Genomic DNA, 17,759 nt, shown 5'->3' with positions numbered 1-17,759 from the left:
CCAAGATTGGTTTAGGTTAAGAATTGCAGTTAAAGCATAGTATTTAACCAGGTCTTCCAGATCGAACAGATACAATGTACCGTATTTTTCGGACCATAAGACGCTCTGGACCATAAGACGCACCAGTTTTTAGAGAAGGGAAATGAAGAAAAAAAGATTCTGAAACAAAGTGTCCTAAAATATTTTATGTGCATTAAAACCCAACATCACAGTCATAAACACATGTAATCAACCCAGTAAACAGCAGCATTTAGAACCATTTTAGAGCCGGGCAAGCACACAGAGACCACACAGAGCCGGGCAAGTAAAAAAACTTTTTTTTAAAGTATATGTGTAGGCTATATTTGGACCATAAGACGCAGGGACTTTTTCCCCCCACTTCTGGGGGGAAAAAAGTGCATCTTATGGTCTGAAAAATACGGTATTACAGGATGGAAGATCTGTACACCTGTTTCAATTTGACAAGGTGTCAAAATAGTAACCTAGTTCTCATTAAAATGCACCAACACAGCAATTGTAAATCACGTATGGCTGGAGAAGGGTGGGTTCCCCAACACTTCTGTAAAGTTGGGGTGCTGGAAGTTTAGGAAGATATATCCTCTCCCTGCAATCAAAACCAACTCTAAACTTCAAGCGTATCCACACACTACTATCCAATTAAACCCCCGGACTTGTGCACTGGCCAGTTTTCCAAAGAAAGAAGGTACCATACAACCTTGTTTTTAAATTGGCAGTGCATAGGAATTGAGACGTTTGAACGCAGGCAAACATTGGAGCATTCCCCCATCTGAGAATCTGTGTTGGGGGTGGGTGGGGAGGGAGTAAGAAAGAACTATTTTCTTCCTTCAGTTACATTTGCTTAAACCTCTGAGTCACTTGCCTTTTTCCTTCAAGGGATCTATTTTTGCCTATAACATTGCATAGAAAATTCAACTATTACACTAGATATAAATTTCAGTCTAAAGGAGCATCTGTATTAAATGGGTTGGCTTCTCAATGAATATGGACTTGGGCGATGAGGAATTCTCAACCAAATGAGGCTTTCATATAAATGACCATTAAAGAGAATTTTGGGAAAGGAAAACGTGGAAACTGATGAAGTTATTAAACTGGAAAGCCCATAGAAACTCTGCCACACACATATCAAAAAGTATTAAGTACTCAAACTCACATCTTACTATGTTCGTAGCCTGTAATTTTGAGACGTGGGTGTTTAAAAAAAAAAAAAATCCTGAAGTTATTTTTATATAAGGCCAGATTTATCAATAAAATCTGACCTGAATTATCTGCATAATTTAGAAGACTTCAGTAGCCTCATCATTTAGACTATTTTCAGATCAAGTAGCCTAATTATAGTCTCAGGAAGGCGTTTTTTAGTAGAAAATTAAGAGAAAATGGAATGAGGAAAAATTTATCATCCTGTCTATATTTAAAAAAAAAAATTTTAAATTAAACTACAAGTGATGAAACAGAAAAGACGTCTAGAATGAACTTACTATATAAGAGCTCTTACAAATTAGGAAAAATTAATGACAATAACCAACACCCCAAAACAAAAGTCTTAAGAACCAATACCTAACGAAAAAACACCAAGAAAACAGTATTTTTTAACTATCCAATAGACAAAGATTATTTCACCACTGCAAAGGTAAAAGAAAATGAATGCTCTAACTTCTGGTGAGGTATAATATTTAGGGGAGCAATAAGAACTTTTAATGTTCTGACCTGAGTCCTACTACTTAGAGGCTGTTGTTAGAAGGTACTAGAATATATGAACGTTGTACAAAATAATTTGTATATAGGAATGTTTACTGCAAGCACCTATACAAGAAAATATGTAACTGAACTACTTAATAAAAAACTGACATGTGCTATAGAGTAGAATACTGTACAATTACTAACCATATTGTAAAACAGACATGGGAAAATGATTGTGAAATTAAAGTGATGACAGACCTCCACAGCATGACTTAATTTTATTAGTTATGTAGTATCTATACAACTTCTGAAGATACATATATATCCTTTTGCTGCAAATAATTCAGAGAAATTCAAATATTCTAGTACCTCCTAACAACTGCCTTGTACTTCTTCCTTTTACTATCAATAAGTAATTTATACCCACTGCTTCTAAAATTTAACTTACAAAATGCTTTCAATGAAAGAATTCGATTCTCAAAACCTAAGCATTTTTGTTGTACCTTTTTGAAATGAGAAAACAAGAACAGACGTTGGCTTGTCCAAGGGCTCATTAATTGGTGACTCAGGGACTCAAACCTACTAAGATGCTTTCTTTCCTCCCAGTCAACCCCTACCTCCCCATCGGAAACTACGCTCCAAGTGCCTAATGCTATGTTTACTAGTAACCCAATAAATTGTTTACAATCTAGCTTTGCTAAACAAACAAATAAAAAGTTTTAATCTAAGAGGACAGGCCTAACTCTTAAGTGCTCTAAATTTTTAATAATAGCAAATAACCTTTGAACAGAAATTTGAGTTCTAGGGATATTTTATTTAGAAAAACAGATACTGAAGCCACAAAATTTTAATTTTTTCTTTTAAATGAAACACTAATTAGTTGTAAATAGTCCTGAATAAAAATATTCACACACTGAATACAAAATAAATATGAAAGAACTGAAAAATTAATTATCCATCGATTCATTTTGTATTTCCACTGTTCACCTTCCGTTTCATTTTTCTTTGTCTTTTGTAAACCCTCTTCTTTCTTGCTTTCAAATCAACTTTTGGCTCTGGTTTCACCCACTGAATTTCTATGGGCTTTTCCTCAGCTGGTGTAACAAAAACATCTGCAGTGGGGTCATGTGGAAGAACAGTCTTTGGTTCTTTCTTTCTCAGTTTTTGTGCCTCTTTAACTTGCTGTTTCTCCTTATATTTTGCAGCTGTGATGGATCGTATAACACGTCGATGCTACAAAAAAATAAAAAACACATTCGATGTTTTCGAAATATGAATAAACATTTTACATATGGTGTCAAGAACATAAACTTAGGAACCTATTTCCCTTAAATTCAGGAGCAATTAAAAAAAAAAAAAAAAAAGTAACTTGCAAGACTGCCTGCACCAAACCCAAAGTGAGTTTCGCAGTTAAAAGAATAGTAGTGACCTGACGAAATTCTCTTGGCCAGAGTTTTGGAACACAGAAGACCACTAAACAAAAACAGCTTACCATGTTCGGGGACTGGTAGTGAGGATTTTCATATAAAGTTGGTCCTCCAAAACTTCCCTGGAAAATCTTTATGAGATTTAAGACGAAGCGAGGTCCTATTTCTACAAGAGCAGCATCTTCCTCTATGATCTTTAAGAAGAAGAAAACATTTCATTTTGGTTTGGGTACACTCTTCCTAAAAGGTATACTGGCTATAACCTCACTATAAATGTGCCTAAAAAAACTGAAAATAAAAATAAGGTAGAAGTTAAACCTGGCAAATGTCAAAACATCAGCATTTCCTGAAATATATTAGGTACAAGTAGTTATCAGGAGAAAATATAAAGGCTTTTAAGTATTCTTTTAAAAACGAGTAACTTAAATTTGGTTCATATCCTGCTTCTCACAATGCATGGATCCTTGAAAACCTCTGGTTAAATGTTTGTAAAATTGCAATTACTGTAACAAAATGTATTGAAATATACTACAGGGGACCCTTTAAAAATGTAAATCAATCCCTAAACTGTTTTTGTAAACCTAATCAAATGAAGTTAAAGGTATATAGAAGTATAGTACAGGGTCAAATTTACTTTTGAATGACTGATGAAGGCCACTTCTGAACTACAAATATTAACACTGTATACTGGTTCAGACTGTCTGCCCTCAGAGGTAAAGAAGGAAGTATGTTGAGCTCCCGATATAACAACCCATGAAGAGCCCAGTCTGCTTCACATGCTGCCTGAAACTTGTGATGTTTTTCCACTGCCCTCCTCTCTGCAGGTTTATTATTATTCTGCCAAATTCCTCCTTCAAGACTTTCAGACTCACCTCTCTTCCTGAATGAGTCACTGTGACTCACCTAATAGTGCTCATTAAATGCCTTATATAGAGACTGTTTTTTAAGTCTTAACCCTACCCCAGGGAGATCCTAACTTCGCCTACATTTTACTGTATCCTTTACAGCATCTAGCACAAATTTAGAATTCCACTGCTTCTTGGATCTTCAAACTATCTCCTTTTTAAAAAACAAAATAAATGGTCAATATGTAGTGGTATTGTTTGTCCTAATTTATTTCAAAATATAAAAATTAATTAAAGCTAACCTGAAAGTTCCGAAACCATATCCTATTATCCAAAACAGTGAAAGTAAACACGTGGTCCACGAACGGTTGGCTTTTGGGATGGTAGCGTGGTGTACTGAAGATCTAGCGAGGGAAAAGAATGTGTTAGTGCCTTATTCTACGATCCAACCCACTTTAGTTTTAGATCGCTGAGTTAAGAAAAAACCCAAAGAAAGTTACGGATTTATAAAATATCACCAAAAGTACTTTCTATTTACCTGAATTAAGAGTTCTTTTAACAAAGCATAATGTGGTAATTCATCAAAAGCCTATAAAAATAAAGTGAGAGTATTAATTGTCAACAGCAAAGTGCTTTGTTTAAAACTGTTGTTCACTAAACTGACTTATCCAACAAGCTATATCCTCAAGAAACCGCCACGCAGAGTGAAGTTAGACTTCTTACGCTAACTGCAAACTTACAGGGTCAAAGGACAAAAGGGGCCGAGAACCTTTCAGACAGTTTCCGGTCATCTTTAGCTCAGCGAGGGTATGAACTGGAAAAATTATGTTAACAAGAAAAATAGTCATAATTTTGGCACAATTATTCCAAAAGGTTTGCAATGTTCTCATAAAAATTTAAACTGAGTCAACTTACTATTTTGAACTAGGAATTTAGCAGATGGACCATGAGGTGAATTTGAAAGCCTGAAAAATAGGAAGGAAGCCTTTTAATTAGAATTTAGAATGTAGCAAATGCTTACTTTGTATTTATAGTTTAAAAGATACTATAATGTTCATACAGTGTTTCCCCAAAAATAAGACCTACTTACAGGTTTCCTTCTGAGAAATATAAGGCACACCCTAAGCTAAACATGAGAGCTTTGGTCCACTGATTCTGAAAGAAATGGATTCACAAGAAATTCACCAGGAAATTCAGGAATTGGATTGTTATGATGATGTTCCAGAAGATGATGACATGATTGTCATTGAATAAATGAGTAAATTCTTGATACTGTAGGATTCACAGTTTGTCTGGTTTGTGTTGACAACTACCGTATTACCGTACCGTATACAGGTAATAAATTTCCTTTATTTAACAATAAATGTGTACCATATTCTTCTTCATGGAAAAATAAGACATCCCCTAAAAATAATACCTAGTGCATCTTTGGGAGCAAAAATTAATATAAGACACTGTCTTATTTTCAGGGAAACAGGGTAACATTCCTTTTTTTTTAAGGTTTCACAACTTTTGTGAAATCAAGTGAGTTCACTTCATCCCCTGGCTCAGTCTTGGAAAAAAAAAAAAAAGACTGAAAGGAGTCTGTAAGAGGTACAAAGAATCATTTAAAAGAACAATCTTAGTTAATACATTCTCTTACCACATATAGAGATCTTGTTTCTTCTTAGCTTCAAAATAGATACATTTATTGCAGTTTTTCATTTCACAAACCTAAATGGAGCAAAGTATAAAGAAATGAAGTAGATGAGATCTAAAGCATCTCGATGCAGTTAATACCAATATTCTTAAAAAAAAAAAACTTAAGCAAATTAATGAGCTAGGGTCTAAATCTAGTGACTGTATTTATTCATAAAAAGAAACCTTTCCAATTCCCTTTAGGTATTCTGCCCCAGGTAAACTAGACTCTCTGCCTGTCCTGGCGTAAACATCTCTTCTGGGCCAGCTTTTAAAGTAACCTGGCCTCATTCTGACTGCTGGGAACCTCTTCTTCTGACAGCTCATGTACAAGCTACAAAGATGGAACAGATGCCCCTGGGAGACTGCATGCTATGAGCCTCACTACTCAGGAATATACAGTCCTGACAGAACCAAACTCATCCTTTATAATGGTTATTCTGATTTTTAACTCTTTCATTTTTTTTTTAAATTTTAAGATCAAGAAACTTAGGGTTTTCTTCTTCATTTATACTATCATTTCTGTGGTTCAGTTCTATAAAATCACTCAGGGATTAGTGAAAAACCGAAGTGAACAAAACCTATTTTAAGTTGAATTAAACTTCAACATCTTGAAGGTTTACAGTTACACTTGAGAAATATACAAAAGCAATACCGGAATAAAGTCCTGTAGTATTGTAGTAATTCATAAACTACCTGATGTAGTATTCATAAACTCTAAACTTTAAACCTAACTTCAAAGTTCATAGGTCCAAAGCTTTCCTTTCTGGCTTGGAATGAACACGGCAACACTACGCTGACCATTTTCCAGTCCACCTCAGCTGTGGGCCCTGCTTTCTCCTCCTGTGTTCACTGCTATGTTAGGCTGTGCTGGCCTGCCGCCCCCGGAGCAGGCAAGCTCCCTGGTGGCACGGGGCTGCTCCGTAGAAGTTTCCACAGCACCTAATGTCATGATCTAGCACAGGTTCAAAAATGTGTGCTGAATGGCTTAAAAGTCTAACGGCTGAAGTAAAGTATCTTTTAAAAATTCTTCTAGTTTTTAAAAATCTGCTTTAAATGTAAGGTTAGTCTCTTCAACAACTTTGAAAATTTAACCTCATTACTACTTTGCAGTATCTTAAGAGCAAGTATGACAAACATCATTTTACTTAATACTGGCAAAACGCTTTCTACAATGTGGGGTTTTAAAAATACTTTTATCTTATACATGTTGAATAATTCTGTGTGTGTACCCAAGAATGCACTTCTCACTATTCTAAACATGAGGAAAAAAGAATGAGCTAGAGTCCTTGTCCTCATGAAATATCAACATGGTGTTGAAACAAGATAAATAGAACGATTAAGAATACAGAAGCACTAAACTATAAGACATAGACAGTGAGTACTATAACAATGTAGAAGGTAGATTACTGAAGATTTAATAAAATCCGAGTATCTTCTATAAAGCAATGTAAAAGTCATTGAATAATTGACTTCCTAAATATAGTGTTCCCAGAATACTTTAATTACTTTCTAAAATTACCTCATTAATCACAAATAACTTATCTTTGCGATCCATTTTAGTATCTGTAAGGAAAAAAAGAAAAAACAAGTAAATACAAGATTCCTAAGCACCTTCAATCAAATCACACATGCTTTTAATGCAATGTTATCAATATTTAAAATGATTAGATCTGAAAACACAACCTCTTGGAAATCTTGATTCTTTTTAAAGGTGAAAATGAGCACTGAGCCCTGGCCAGGTGGCTGGCTGGTTGGAATGCCATCCTGTGCACCAACAGGTAATGTGTTTGACTCTGGCTCAGGGCCCACGCAGGAGGTAAACAACTGATGTTTTCCTCTCACAGCAATGTTTCTCTCTTTAATAAAAAGTAATTAAAAGTAGTCCTCGAGAATTATAAACAAAGATCTAAGCAGTTTCCTAGACTTTATGTATTCTATGAATCCCTTTCAAAAGTAAAAAAATTCTCACAACTGAACACCATGTTCTAGGACTCCAGTTATGAAAAACTCAAACTAAAACTTGAAGTAATGAAAATTTCTTTTAAATACGAATCACAGTTGCTAAAGGAAACTAATAAAACAAATGATTTCATATTATCACAGGAAAAAAGAAAACTGATACTAATTAAAAATTTCTCTTATTAGTTTCAGAGATCTGAAGATGTAGCAGCAGACCCGAGTTCAAGTTCAAGAAACATTGATTTAAAGAAAGACTTAAGTTATTATCTAGAATCAACACAGACACAGAAACAGCTCAATGGTGGCACTAGCAACAGTTCCAAACTTAAAACTAGCTGTTATTCAACTGCCTGTAAGATACCTCAGTGCTAAAAAGATTAGCTGGGCAGTGAGAAGGGGGTTGAGTGACACCTAAAGATGCCTGAAATCCTGCTTCAGGTCCATTCATCTTTAGATGAGGACAGTTGTTTGTAATTTAATGCAGAAAGCAGTCCTGAGTCATTTAAAATGACAAACTAGGATGGCTAAGAGCATTACTATGGAGGCATTTCTTCTGGACCTTCAAGAATGTTCCAGGAATCAGGATATTTAAGAAAGTGAAGAGAATCTATAATAATAAAAGTGCAATATGCTAATTTGACCAAATGTCCTTCCTTCCGAACAAAACCATAGTGGGAGGGGACCAGAGCCAAGGAACTTGCACATATTTCATGCATTGGGCCTTAGTGTTCAACAAAGTTTGCAAAGAATTTCTGGCAAAATGTTAACTGGAAAAATCTCGGCACTGAAAAAGATACATTTTTCAAGAGTACTGGTTCTTTATCTCACAAGATTGAAAAACTGATGTGTGACTTGAACTGGAAATATATTAATATGCACGTTTATAAACATAAAATTGCAAGTATGACACAAAGGCACCTGCTTTAGAATGAGGCATCAGCATTCTTAAGTCTTGCATTAAATGTCTTGTTCTGAAATTTATTCCTCTGGAAGAAAAGATGAGAATCCGTTCCTTATTTTTCCACTTGCCCTAAAGAAAAATAAAATGTTAAAAGATTCTTAAATCTGAGTGAACATACCTCGTTTGTTTACAAAGACAACAGCTTCCAAGTAGCAAGCCAAACAATCCTGACCAACTTTGTCAATCTCTCAGCAGTATTCAGACCTAACTGCCACCCAGAAACCCCCTGCTTGGCTGCCTTCCCTGTGGATTTCCTTCAGTGTCTCCAATCCCTCCTCCTGACTAAAGATTCTTCCTTAGCCTCTTTTACTTCTGTCTCTCCAGGACAGTTCTCATAGTCATTCCCATAGCATGAAAGTCAACTCTTCAAAACGGTAAAGAACTGTCCAGTTCTACTAATCTCAAATTCCATTCTGGAACACTAAATCACAGGTCTGGCCAATTCCCGTGTTATTTCTTTTTCTGATGCTGTCACCACCATTTCAGTCCCCCAGGCTCTGAATCTTCCTGGCCCTTATTCTTTCACATCACAAGCACTGCTAAGTGCTGTCACTTTCCTTTTTAACAGCTCTCGATCCTTTCCTACACCCACTGCACTCCTTCAATCCTCATAATTCTATTCTTACTGCCAATCCCTAAATGGCCAGCCCCTCCAACAGACTAGCAGCAGCTCAACCTTCAAGCTCAGTTCCAACCACATCCTACCTCCTAGGTTTTTCTAGACAAAGTCCAAAAATGACGTAGCTTTACCAATGAGTTCTAAAACACATTTATATTTTCCCCTCCTATTGTCCTAAATCTACCCTTCACTTTAGCCAATTGGGTTCTACCTTGTTTTATTTTTATTTTTTTAGAGTATGTTTATTAAAGCTGTGGAGGAAAAGAAGGGCTTAAGACAGACGAAGCAATGGGAGATAGAACAGGTGGAAACGCTTCGGCTCTGGAGAAACATGATGGGGAAAGTATGAGCCGAGGTGGGGCTATGTGAGCTCACAGCAAGTCCGAGAAAAGGGGGCCTTGAGACAGGTTCAGGGGTTAGCCTGGGATGAGCTGTTGCTGCCCACTGCTCCCCTGGTTCAAGTCCCCTGGGGCCCTTACAGTTCAGGAGATGTGAGCTCCTGAGAATAAGAGCACCTGGTTTAGTTGCTTTCACTCTCAGCATTTCTCATACTTCAACACCTCTGGTCAGTTTCTTCTATCTCCCTTGTACAGTTCCCTCTCATTTCTGAATATCAAAATTCTGCCCTTACTTTGAGATCCTGCTCAGAGGCTAAATAGTTCCTTTATGATCCCTTACCCTATTATCCTCGGGGAAAAGTACTAATCGCTATCCTCAATAGCATTTTTCATATCAAGACTTGCTGATACCAGATTTCGTATCAGATCACTGTTACTATCATATTCTTTCTTGGTCCTTAAGGAAGAACGAGAGCACCAACATTGACTGAAAATAGACTACATTCTTCACAAAGAGGCGATCACCTTTCCTTCCTCTGAAAATGCAGATGAGGAAAAGCCCATAATCTCACTGTTAATAACAAGGCTAGAGTTTAAACTCATCTTTCATTCCTCGGAGCTAAGCCCCTTCCTAGTGCTTGCCCCTACACCACACAGGGCCATATTTTTTATCACTTACAGGTACTAGAGCATATGCTAAGCCGGGGACACAGGGATTAATAAATCAAAAGCACCTCTTGTCTGCACAGTATTCGATCTAGCTGTTCACTTCCTTTTGAATAAAAACCACCAACGTAGATGAGTTCTTCCTTGGGTTTCCTTCTAAACCCCCACATTTCAGGAAAAAGGAGGAGGCCGCGATCTGGCTCTGCAATCCCAAGGCCGGGGAAAACCTGACTCCGTAGAGTGCCTGCCACTGTGGCTGCTGAACGCCAGTGAAACCCACCGCCTGCGCCCGCGCCCGCGCCCGCGCCCGTTAGCTGCCCCCGCGGAGTTAGACACCAGACGGGTCAGCGCGGGCCGGGGGCTCCGCGGATGGAGCGTCATCCCGACCCCAACGGGGTGGCGGCTCCACTCCAGATGGAGATCCGTAAGGGAGGCAACGGTGTTTCCCTCACATGGATGTTTCTCTCCCCGCCTACAGACCAACAGAAACATCCTGGGTGAGGATTTAGGAAAAACAAAACAAACAAACAAACGAACAAACAAAAAACCCTAAGTCCCAGTCCCAAGGACGGTGCTTGCTGGAGGAGCCCCGCAGTTGGCTACGGCGGAACCTGGGGAGAGACCGGTGATGGTAAGGGACATAGCCAACACCTGGAAATCCCTCTAAGGGGGGCGGGGACGAGAAACTGCTCCGGGTGCTCCGGGGTCGGCTTCCCGCGGCCCGGGAAGAGCGCTGGAGGCCGCACAGCCGCTCGCCTCCCGGGGCAGCCTCCTGCCCGGGGGTGAGATGTGAACGCGGGGGCCGGGCCGGCCGAGAGAGCGGGGCACAGCGACTCGGGAACCCGCGGTTCGGTAGGCGGCCCCGGGGAGGGCGCAGGGCGCAGGACGCCGGCCGCCGGGGAACCGGGAGCAGCCCTCTACCTTGCACACGGGGCCTGGGATGCGGTTCCTGTCCTCTTCCCCCGCCTCCTCGGCCTGGTCGCGCTGCTTCGCTGCAGGCCTGGCATCCTTCTCGCTCTTCCTCGGCCTCTTCGCCGGGCCCGCCAGGCCTCCACGCCGCTTCCTCTTGGTGGCCGCCATCTTGCCAAGCCGCCTGCGCGCCGGGTCTTCTTCCTTCCGGCGCGGCCTCTCGCTCCCACTTCCCGTCTCTATGGTCCAGCGTGCGCTGCGCTCTGGGTCCTCCGCCGGCCTAGGACGCCTTCTTCCGGTCGCCTCTCTAGGCTTCGCCCAGCTCTATGGTGACGGTGGCCGAGGCGGTCCCGGCGATCTGAAAGCCGTGGCGGGAGCTGGTCCGCGTCCTCCCGGTTTCCCCGGGAGCTGCGCCTCGTCTGCCCGGTGACCTGGCTGGGGGAGGCTCCCCGGCGTCCGGACCCCGCCGCGAAGGTACGCTTTCCGCGCCTGGGGCCCGCGATCCCGGGACCGGCAAACAGATGCCCCGCTTCCCGCTCTGACCCCCGGCGCTGCGGGCTGGGGATCGAGTTGTCTGGGACTCGAAGTGGGTCTTCGGAGAAATCGCGGCCCGTGCCCCCCAGTCGGTGAGGATCCTTGGCCCCCGTTTGACGTGCCGAAGCTGGCCGTCAGCACTGTTACTTACTGGTGACCTAGTTTCAGGATGCACCACTTTCCAGGCATTACCGTCCTCTTCCTAGAGACCGGGGAGCCGCCCGTCGTGTCCCCAGAGTCCCAGGGGCGGTGGGGAGGCCGAGGTGGGGTGCAGCCCCGCAGGCCGGGGCGGGGGGCCCGCGGCGGTGACAGGTCTCGCTGGGTCTCCCAGGGGTGCGCGCCCCCCGCCGCGGACCATGCCCCTCGTTAGCCAGCGGGTCCCGGACGAGAGCGGCTACAGCCTGGTGGCCAGCCTGGACAACGTGCGGAACCTGTCCACCGTGCTCAAGGCCATCCACTTCCGGGAGCACGCCACCTGCTTCGCCACCAAGAACGGGATCAAGGTGACGGTGGAGAATGCCAAGTGTGTGCAAGCGAATGCTTTTATCCAGGTGGGTCCGTTAGACATTCACTCCGCACCCAGTGTAATGAGATCCAAGGCTTTAGTAGGCGTCATGTAAGTTAGAGAACGACAGGTCGTTTGCTTTTCGTTTTTTGTTTTGTTTTGTTTTTCCCCCCTCTCCGTAACAAATTCTTTCCCCGTGTTTTAGAGAGAGCATGGTTAAAACTAAAAATGTCCCAAAGCTTAAGAGTCCAAGCACTCCTGTGAGTGTTTTATGTAGTTAAACTCATCTAATCCTCACAGTAGTCCTATGACTGTGGTTTTCAACCTTTCTAACGCCGCGGCCCTTTAATACGGTTCCTCATGTTGTGGTGACCCCCAACCATAAAGTTATTTTTGTTGCTACTTCATAACTCTAATTTTGCTACTGTTATGAATCGTAATGTAAATATCTGTGTTTTCCGATGGTCTTAGGCTCTACAGCAGCGGTTCTCAACCTGTGGGTCGCAACACACGGCTAGCAGGGTCACCTAAGACGATCAGAAAACACAAATATTTACGTTATGATTCATTAACAGTAGCAAAATTACAGCTATGAAGTAGCAACGAAAATAATTTTATGGTCGGGGGTCACCGCAACATAAGGAACCGTATTGAAGGGTCACGGCATTAGAAAGGTTGAGAACCACTGTCCTATGAGATAGGCTGCTATTCCCATTTCATGTATGTGGAAACTGAGGCACAGCTTAAGTGATTGGCCAGCGGCACCATAGCTTACAAGTGGCTGAGTTAGGATGAGAACATTTGTTTTCAGAGTGTGTGCTCTTTACTGCAACCTTTTATTAGAAAACAGTTTCCCCTCTATTAGTTATAATGTGATGTATTTGTTCTTACAAAGTTACATCTGTATGGTGCAAATTTCAGATTTAGTTCAGCATGTTTTTGAACATCTAAGTGCATAGTATGACTTCAGGGATAAATGAGACATAGTTCTTATTCTCAAAAGAAATTGAGAACTGTCACTCAGGCATTATCAAATTGTTTGGCAATTTTCCAGGTGACCTCAGCTGTATTGATGGCTCCAAACAGGAGACTGGAGAATGGGGGGGGGGGGGGGGGGGGGGGGTTGGGAATAGTTTAGATCCAAGAAACTAGATGAAAAGCCCTACATAAAGTTGTGCATGAACCCAAATCCCCATTATACCGTTAGCTATTGACTAGTGTTATTCTTTTTAAAAAATATATATTTTATTGATTTCAGAGAAAAAGGGAGAGATAGAAACATCAATGATGAGAATTATTGATCAGCTGCCTCCTGCACGCCCCCTGCTGGGGATTCAGCCCAAAACCCAGATATATGCCCTTGACTGGACCGAACTGGGACCCTTCAGTCTATAGGCCCATGCTCTATCCACTGAGCCAAATCAGCTAGGACTTGACTAGTGTTATTCTAATGGATGATAGTTTAAAAAGCTTAAGATGTGTTGATTGATAATCAGAAATTATTTTCATGGGATTAGCATAATATTGGTTTTTTAAAAAAACATAAAAGTGAAATCTAGAACCTTATGTGTGAGGTCTCATTCTTAAGTACACTTATTTTTTTCATGTTTACTTTTTTTCATAGGCTGGAATATTTCAAGAGTTTAAAGTTCAGGAAGAGCCTGTTACTTTCCGAATTAATTTAACTGTCCTTTTAGACTGCTTATCTATTTTTGGATCAAGTCCTATGCCAGGTGAACCATTTAATTATTATTATAATAAATAACTATTTTTCTGGACATAGAATGGCCAGAAAAAGACAGAAAACGTTATTAGAATATAAGTACTTATTATTCTCTAGAAAATATACTTTAATTTTATACTGTACTTTCATTATTAGTTATACATTTTCTTATCTTTTTTTTAATCCTCACCCAAGGATGTTTTTCCATTGATTTTTAGAGAGAGCGGAAGAGAGAGGGAGAGACAGAGAGAAATATCGATGTGAGAGAAACACATCGATTGGTTGCCCCCTCCACGAGCCTGACCAGGGCCAGGACAACAGAGGAGCCTACAGCCTAGGAATGTGCCTTTGACCGGAATTGAACCCAGGACCCTTTCATCTGCAGGCCGAGGCCCAGACTGGCTAGGGCATTAATTACATTTTTTAATGCAGCTGGTTTTTCCTAAAAGCATCTGCCTCCCCCCACCCCCTCCTCACTGTGGCCCTCCATCTTCAGGAAGGGAGAGGAGCTAGAATGTCCTGTCATACTCCTCTTCCTGTCTAATGGTTTTCAGAGTTAAAACCCTAACCACCACTAACCACCCTCTCTTTTCCTCCCAATTTGATCTTAACATTGGGGAAAATGTAAAGAATGTCTCCCAAAAGAAAAGATTGGAAGGATCCTTAAAGCCAAGCATGTCAAACTTGTGGCCCGCAAGCTGAGAGTTTGACATGCTTGCTTATAGTGAATACACTGGCAGCATAGTACAGATATCATATCACAGCAATCCACTGTTGTACAAATTGCACCTTCAAGAAGCAGCATGCTCTCTCTATTCTGCTGTATCAGACCGTGTACTCTCCCTCCTGAAATTGTGGGTACATGTGATCAGTAAGGCATTTTGGAGGTGTTTTGCCCAGCTGGAAAGGATTTCAGAGTTACAGTACATTTTGTTCCCAGTTTTCTCGCAGTTAGATTTGGAATTCCCTGATGACAGTATGTACATCAGGGCAGATGTGATGCTTTCTTATAGAGAGACATACATTTCTGCTAGAAATTGGGCAGGCTAATGTGTTCTTGAGAAGCTTTATGTGACATTTGACGAAAATCTGAACCCAGAGGTATACAGCTAAATCCAAAATGTGATGCATTTCCATTGCAGGGAACTTAACTGCACTTCGGATGTGTTACCAAGGTTATGGTTGCCCCTTGATGCTGTTTCTGGAAGAAGGAGGTGTGGTGACAGTCTGTAAAATCAATACCCAGGAGCCTGAGGAAACGCTGGATTTTGATTTCTGCAGCACCAATGTGATTAATAAGATTATTCTGCAGTCAGAGGGGCTCCGTGAAGCATTTTCCGAATTGGATATGACGAGTGAGGTCCTACAGATCACCATGTCTCCTGACAAGCCTTACTTCAGGTACTAAAGGGCAGTGCGCTTACAACTAATGTCCTTTACTCCATTTCCTGTTGACACATTCGCTGAGGATGCAGGACTTACAGAGTGTTATCCAGGGTTCTAGAATTTTCAGAACTCTAGCAAGCTTTTACTCTCACACTTTCATTGATCAGAACACTTAAGACCAGGAAAATCAATTCACTAGTTCATCTTCATAGCTGCATAGTTAGGCAATGCTGGTTTCAAAACGAGTAGCTCAGTCTCCTAATTCAGAAACTAGTGGTCTTTTCATTGTTGTACTTTGTACTACTTAAACTGTTGTAGAAATAATGTCAGAATATTAACGAGTAAAGGGTTTTAAATATCTACTTTAGAAGAACTAAAGGCCCCTCTCATGCATTAGACAGTCAAATATTTGGCTCAAAATCTGTTAAAATATTAACCAAAAGGGAAATCAGTGGAACCCTACTGGAACAGTGATATGAATTAAAATCCCAGGCACGTAAGCAGAGCCTGTGAGAGGGTCCCCACCCGTGTGACCTCTCTCGGCATGGGTAGTGGGAAGGCTCCTGGCTGTCTCCCGTCTCCCTGTGGGAGGTGGTTCCGTGGTGGGGAGCGGAATGGCTCCTTAAATGTCGTCTTTGTTCGGACCTGATGCGGCTTACTGCTGGACCAATGAATCCACGGCTTTCTCGTTTTCTGCTCTAGGTTGTCTACTTTTGGGAATGCAGGAAGCTCCCACCTCGATTATCCCAAAGATTCTGATCTGATGGAGTCCTTTAATTGTAACGAAACCCAAGTTAACAGGTCAGTTATGGTGATGTAGATGCAGTTAAATACCAAATTTCTATTAAATAAATTTTTTAAGATTTTAAAACTTTCAATCTGTTGGAAAAAGTAGTATTTTTTAAAAATGAACATTAGGTTCTGGATTTACTTGGGGATTTGGGGTTATAGTGGATGAAATTCTTTTTAATGAAGAGAAAATATTAGCAAATTGACTAAGTATTGGATTTCATTGTATTTGCTACATGGTATTGCTGGCTAACTTTTGTTCTGAGTTCTGAGCACTGCTGGACATGTATCCAAATCACAGCTATTTATTTCCTCTTCTGCAGATACAAGATTTCTTTACTGAAGCCGTCTACAAAGGCATTGGTCCTGTCGTGCAAGGTGTCTATTCGGACAGATAACCGAGGATTCCTCTCCTTACAGTATATGATTCGGAATGAAGATGGACAGATATGTTTTGTGGAGTATTACTGCTGCCCTGATGAAGAAGTTCCTGATTCAGAAGCTTAAGTATGACAATGCACTGACATTTTATGTCTGCATTCATGATAGGTCTCGTTCTCATTCTTAATGATTTCGTGCTGGATTTCCCAATGGAAGAGGCACGGAGGAGACCGGAGCAAGCTCCCTGTGTAAGTGGATGTTTTCATGTAGTCCCAGATAACCCAGTACTGCGGTCCTGCTTTTTTTGAACTCAGGAATTATTATGAGCCAAGATGAATAAATTATATATTCTATTTAAGTAGGACATTTCAAAAGGCTGAAAATTTAAGGTTTGATGGAGCCATATGTGAAATGTTCTTTTATTTATTAGAAATCTTTTTTTACTATTAGAAAAGTAAAGGCATATGGGTATTGCTTGTTAGTTGGAGTTCTGGAGAAAATATCTTAAAGCAGCAGTTCTTAAAGGGCTGTGCCCAGACCAGCACCATCAGCATCACCTGGAAACTTGTCAGAAACTCTGCGTGGGCCAGCAAAGCTCAGAAACTCTGCGTGGGCCAGCAAAGCAGCCCCCTGACTCCGGAATTCTGATGTATGCCGAGTTTGAGAGCCACTGTGTGAAAGGATACTTTAAAAAAAAAAAAAAAAGGCATTTGATTGCATCCAAGTGTCTGTTTTTCTATGTGATTTCTTCACAAACTTTCTGAAACTTAGGCATCACTAAACAAGTCTGAATATATGATTTATTTTTAAAGTATTCATTTTGAAGAAATGAAAAAGATATGGCTTCAGAGTTATAGATTTTCTTGTTCTCCAAACTGTCCACTGTAGTGAGTCCTGCAGTAAGTACTTATTAATTCCTTCTGTTTCCCTATAAGAGTTTCTTAACTAAACCAAGGTGGAGAAAGCCATTGAGAGATTTTGTATTTCTTGGGTAATTCACAATGAAATAATTTGTGAATGTAGATATTTAATAAAGTAGCATACTAAAATTATCTGACCTGTTTTCTAGTAGGAAAAAAACACATATCTAAAATGAAGTTTCTGTATCGGGCGACAACAGCACCACTGATTGGCCTTTTGGGTGGGATGGTCCTTCATGGGGGAAAACTCACCCCATTGCAGGATTCATGAGCCTCCCTGGTCCAGACCTACTGAGGCTGCCATTGTGACCACCCTCCCCCCAGTAAAAGTGGCCCCTGCTATTGATGGCTGAGAACCGTTAAATATTCCCCACAACTGGAGGGTGTATTTGGTATGCTGTCCTGTAAAATGGGCCACA

General features: G+C 40.8%; 2 protein-coding genes across 2 annotated transcripts; one reads left to right on the top strand and one right to left on the bottom strand.

Moving 5' to 3' along the window:
• Positions 1-1,221: 1,221 nt before the first annotated feature.
• On the bottom strand, positions 1,222-11,425 carry BRIX1 (biogenesis of ribosomes BRX1). Its single transcript, XM_036410725.2, has 10 exons — positions 11,115-11,425; positions 8,528-8,639; positions 7,170-7,213; positions 5,613-5,683; positions 4,886-4,935; positions 4,711-4,784; positions 4,509-4,559; positions 4,273-4,374; positions 3,191-3,319; positions 1,222-2,931 (listed from the first exon to the last, which is right to left on the bottom strand). The coding sequence occupies exons 1-10, from the start codon at positions 11,271-11,273 to the stop codon at positions 2,662-2,664; spliced, it is 1,062 nt and encodes a 353-aa protein (XP_036266618.1). The 5' UTR covers positions 11,274-11,425; the 3' UTR covers positions 1,222-2,661.
• A 34-nt stretch (positions 11,426-11,459) lies between these two features.
• RAD1 (RAD1 checkpoint DNA exonuclease) lies at positions 11,460-17,469 on the top strand. The gene is made up of 6 exons (XM_036410726.2): positions 11,460-11,576; positions 11,968-12,187; positions 13,766-13,874; positions 15,007-15,265; positions 15,953-16,051; positions 16,363-17,469. Exons 2-6 carry the CDS (start codon positions 11,993-11,995, stop codon positions 16,544-16,546), a joined length of 846 nt encoding a protein of 281 aa, XP_036266619.1. The 5' UTR covers positions 11,460-11,576; positions 11,968-11,992; the 3' UTR covers positions 16,547-17,469.
• The last annotated feature ends 290 nt before the right edge of the window (positions 17,470-17,759 follow it).

The sequence above is a fragment of the Pipistrellus kuhlii genome, unplaced genomic scaffold, assembly GCF_014108245.1.
Source record: "Pipistrellus kuhlii isolate mPipKuh1 unplaced genomic scaffold, mPipKuh1.p scaffold_m20_p_4, whole genome shotgun sequence".
NCBI classification, from domain to species: domain Eukaryota; kingdom Metazoa; phylum Chordata; class Mammalia; order Chiroptera; family Vespertilionidae; genus Pipistrellus; species Pipistrellus kuhlii.
Note: the sequence above shows the minus strand (reverse complement) of the source record. Positions and strands in the feature narration are given on the sequence as shown.

Bases quoted from the DNA above. Each gene is read 5' to 3' on its own strand.
- BRIX1 (XM_036410725.2), bottom strand. From the start codon at position 11,273: ATGGCGGCCACCAAGAGGAAGCGGCGTGGAGGCCTGGCGGGCCCGGCG. The intron at 4,560-4,710 runs GTAAGTTTGCAG...TTATTTTTATAG, and splicing joins CCCTTTTGTCCTTTGACCCT to GCTTTTGATGAATTACCACA. The intron at 4,375-4,508 runs GTAAATAGAAAG...TTCCCTCGCTAG, and splicing joins TAAAAGAACTCTTAATTCAG to ATCTTCAGTACACCACGCTA.
- RAD1 (XM_036410726.2), top strand. From the start codon at position 11,993: ATGCCCCTCGTTAGCCAGCGGGTCCCGGACGAGAGCGGCTACAGCCTG. The intron at 12,188-13,765 runs GTGGGTCCGTTA...TTTTTTTCATAG, and splicing joins AAGCGAATGCTTTTATCCAG to GCTGGAATATTTCAAGAGTT. The intron at 16,052-16,362 runs GTCAGTTATGGT...CCTCTTCTGCAG, and splicing joins AACGAAACCCAAGTTAACAG to ATACAAGATTTCTTTACTGA.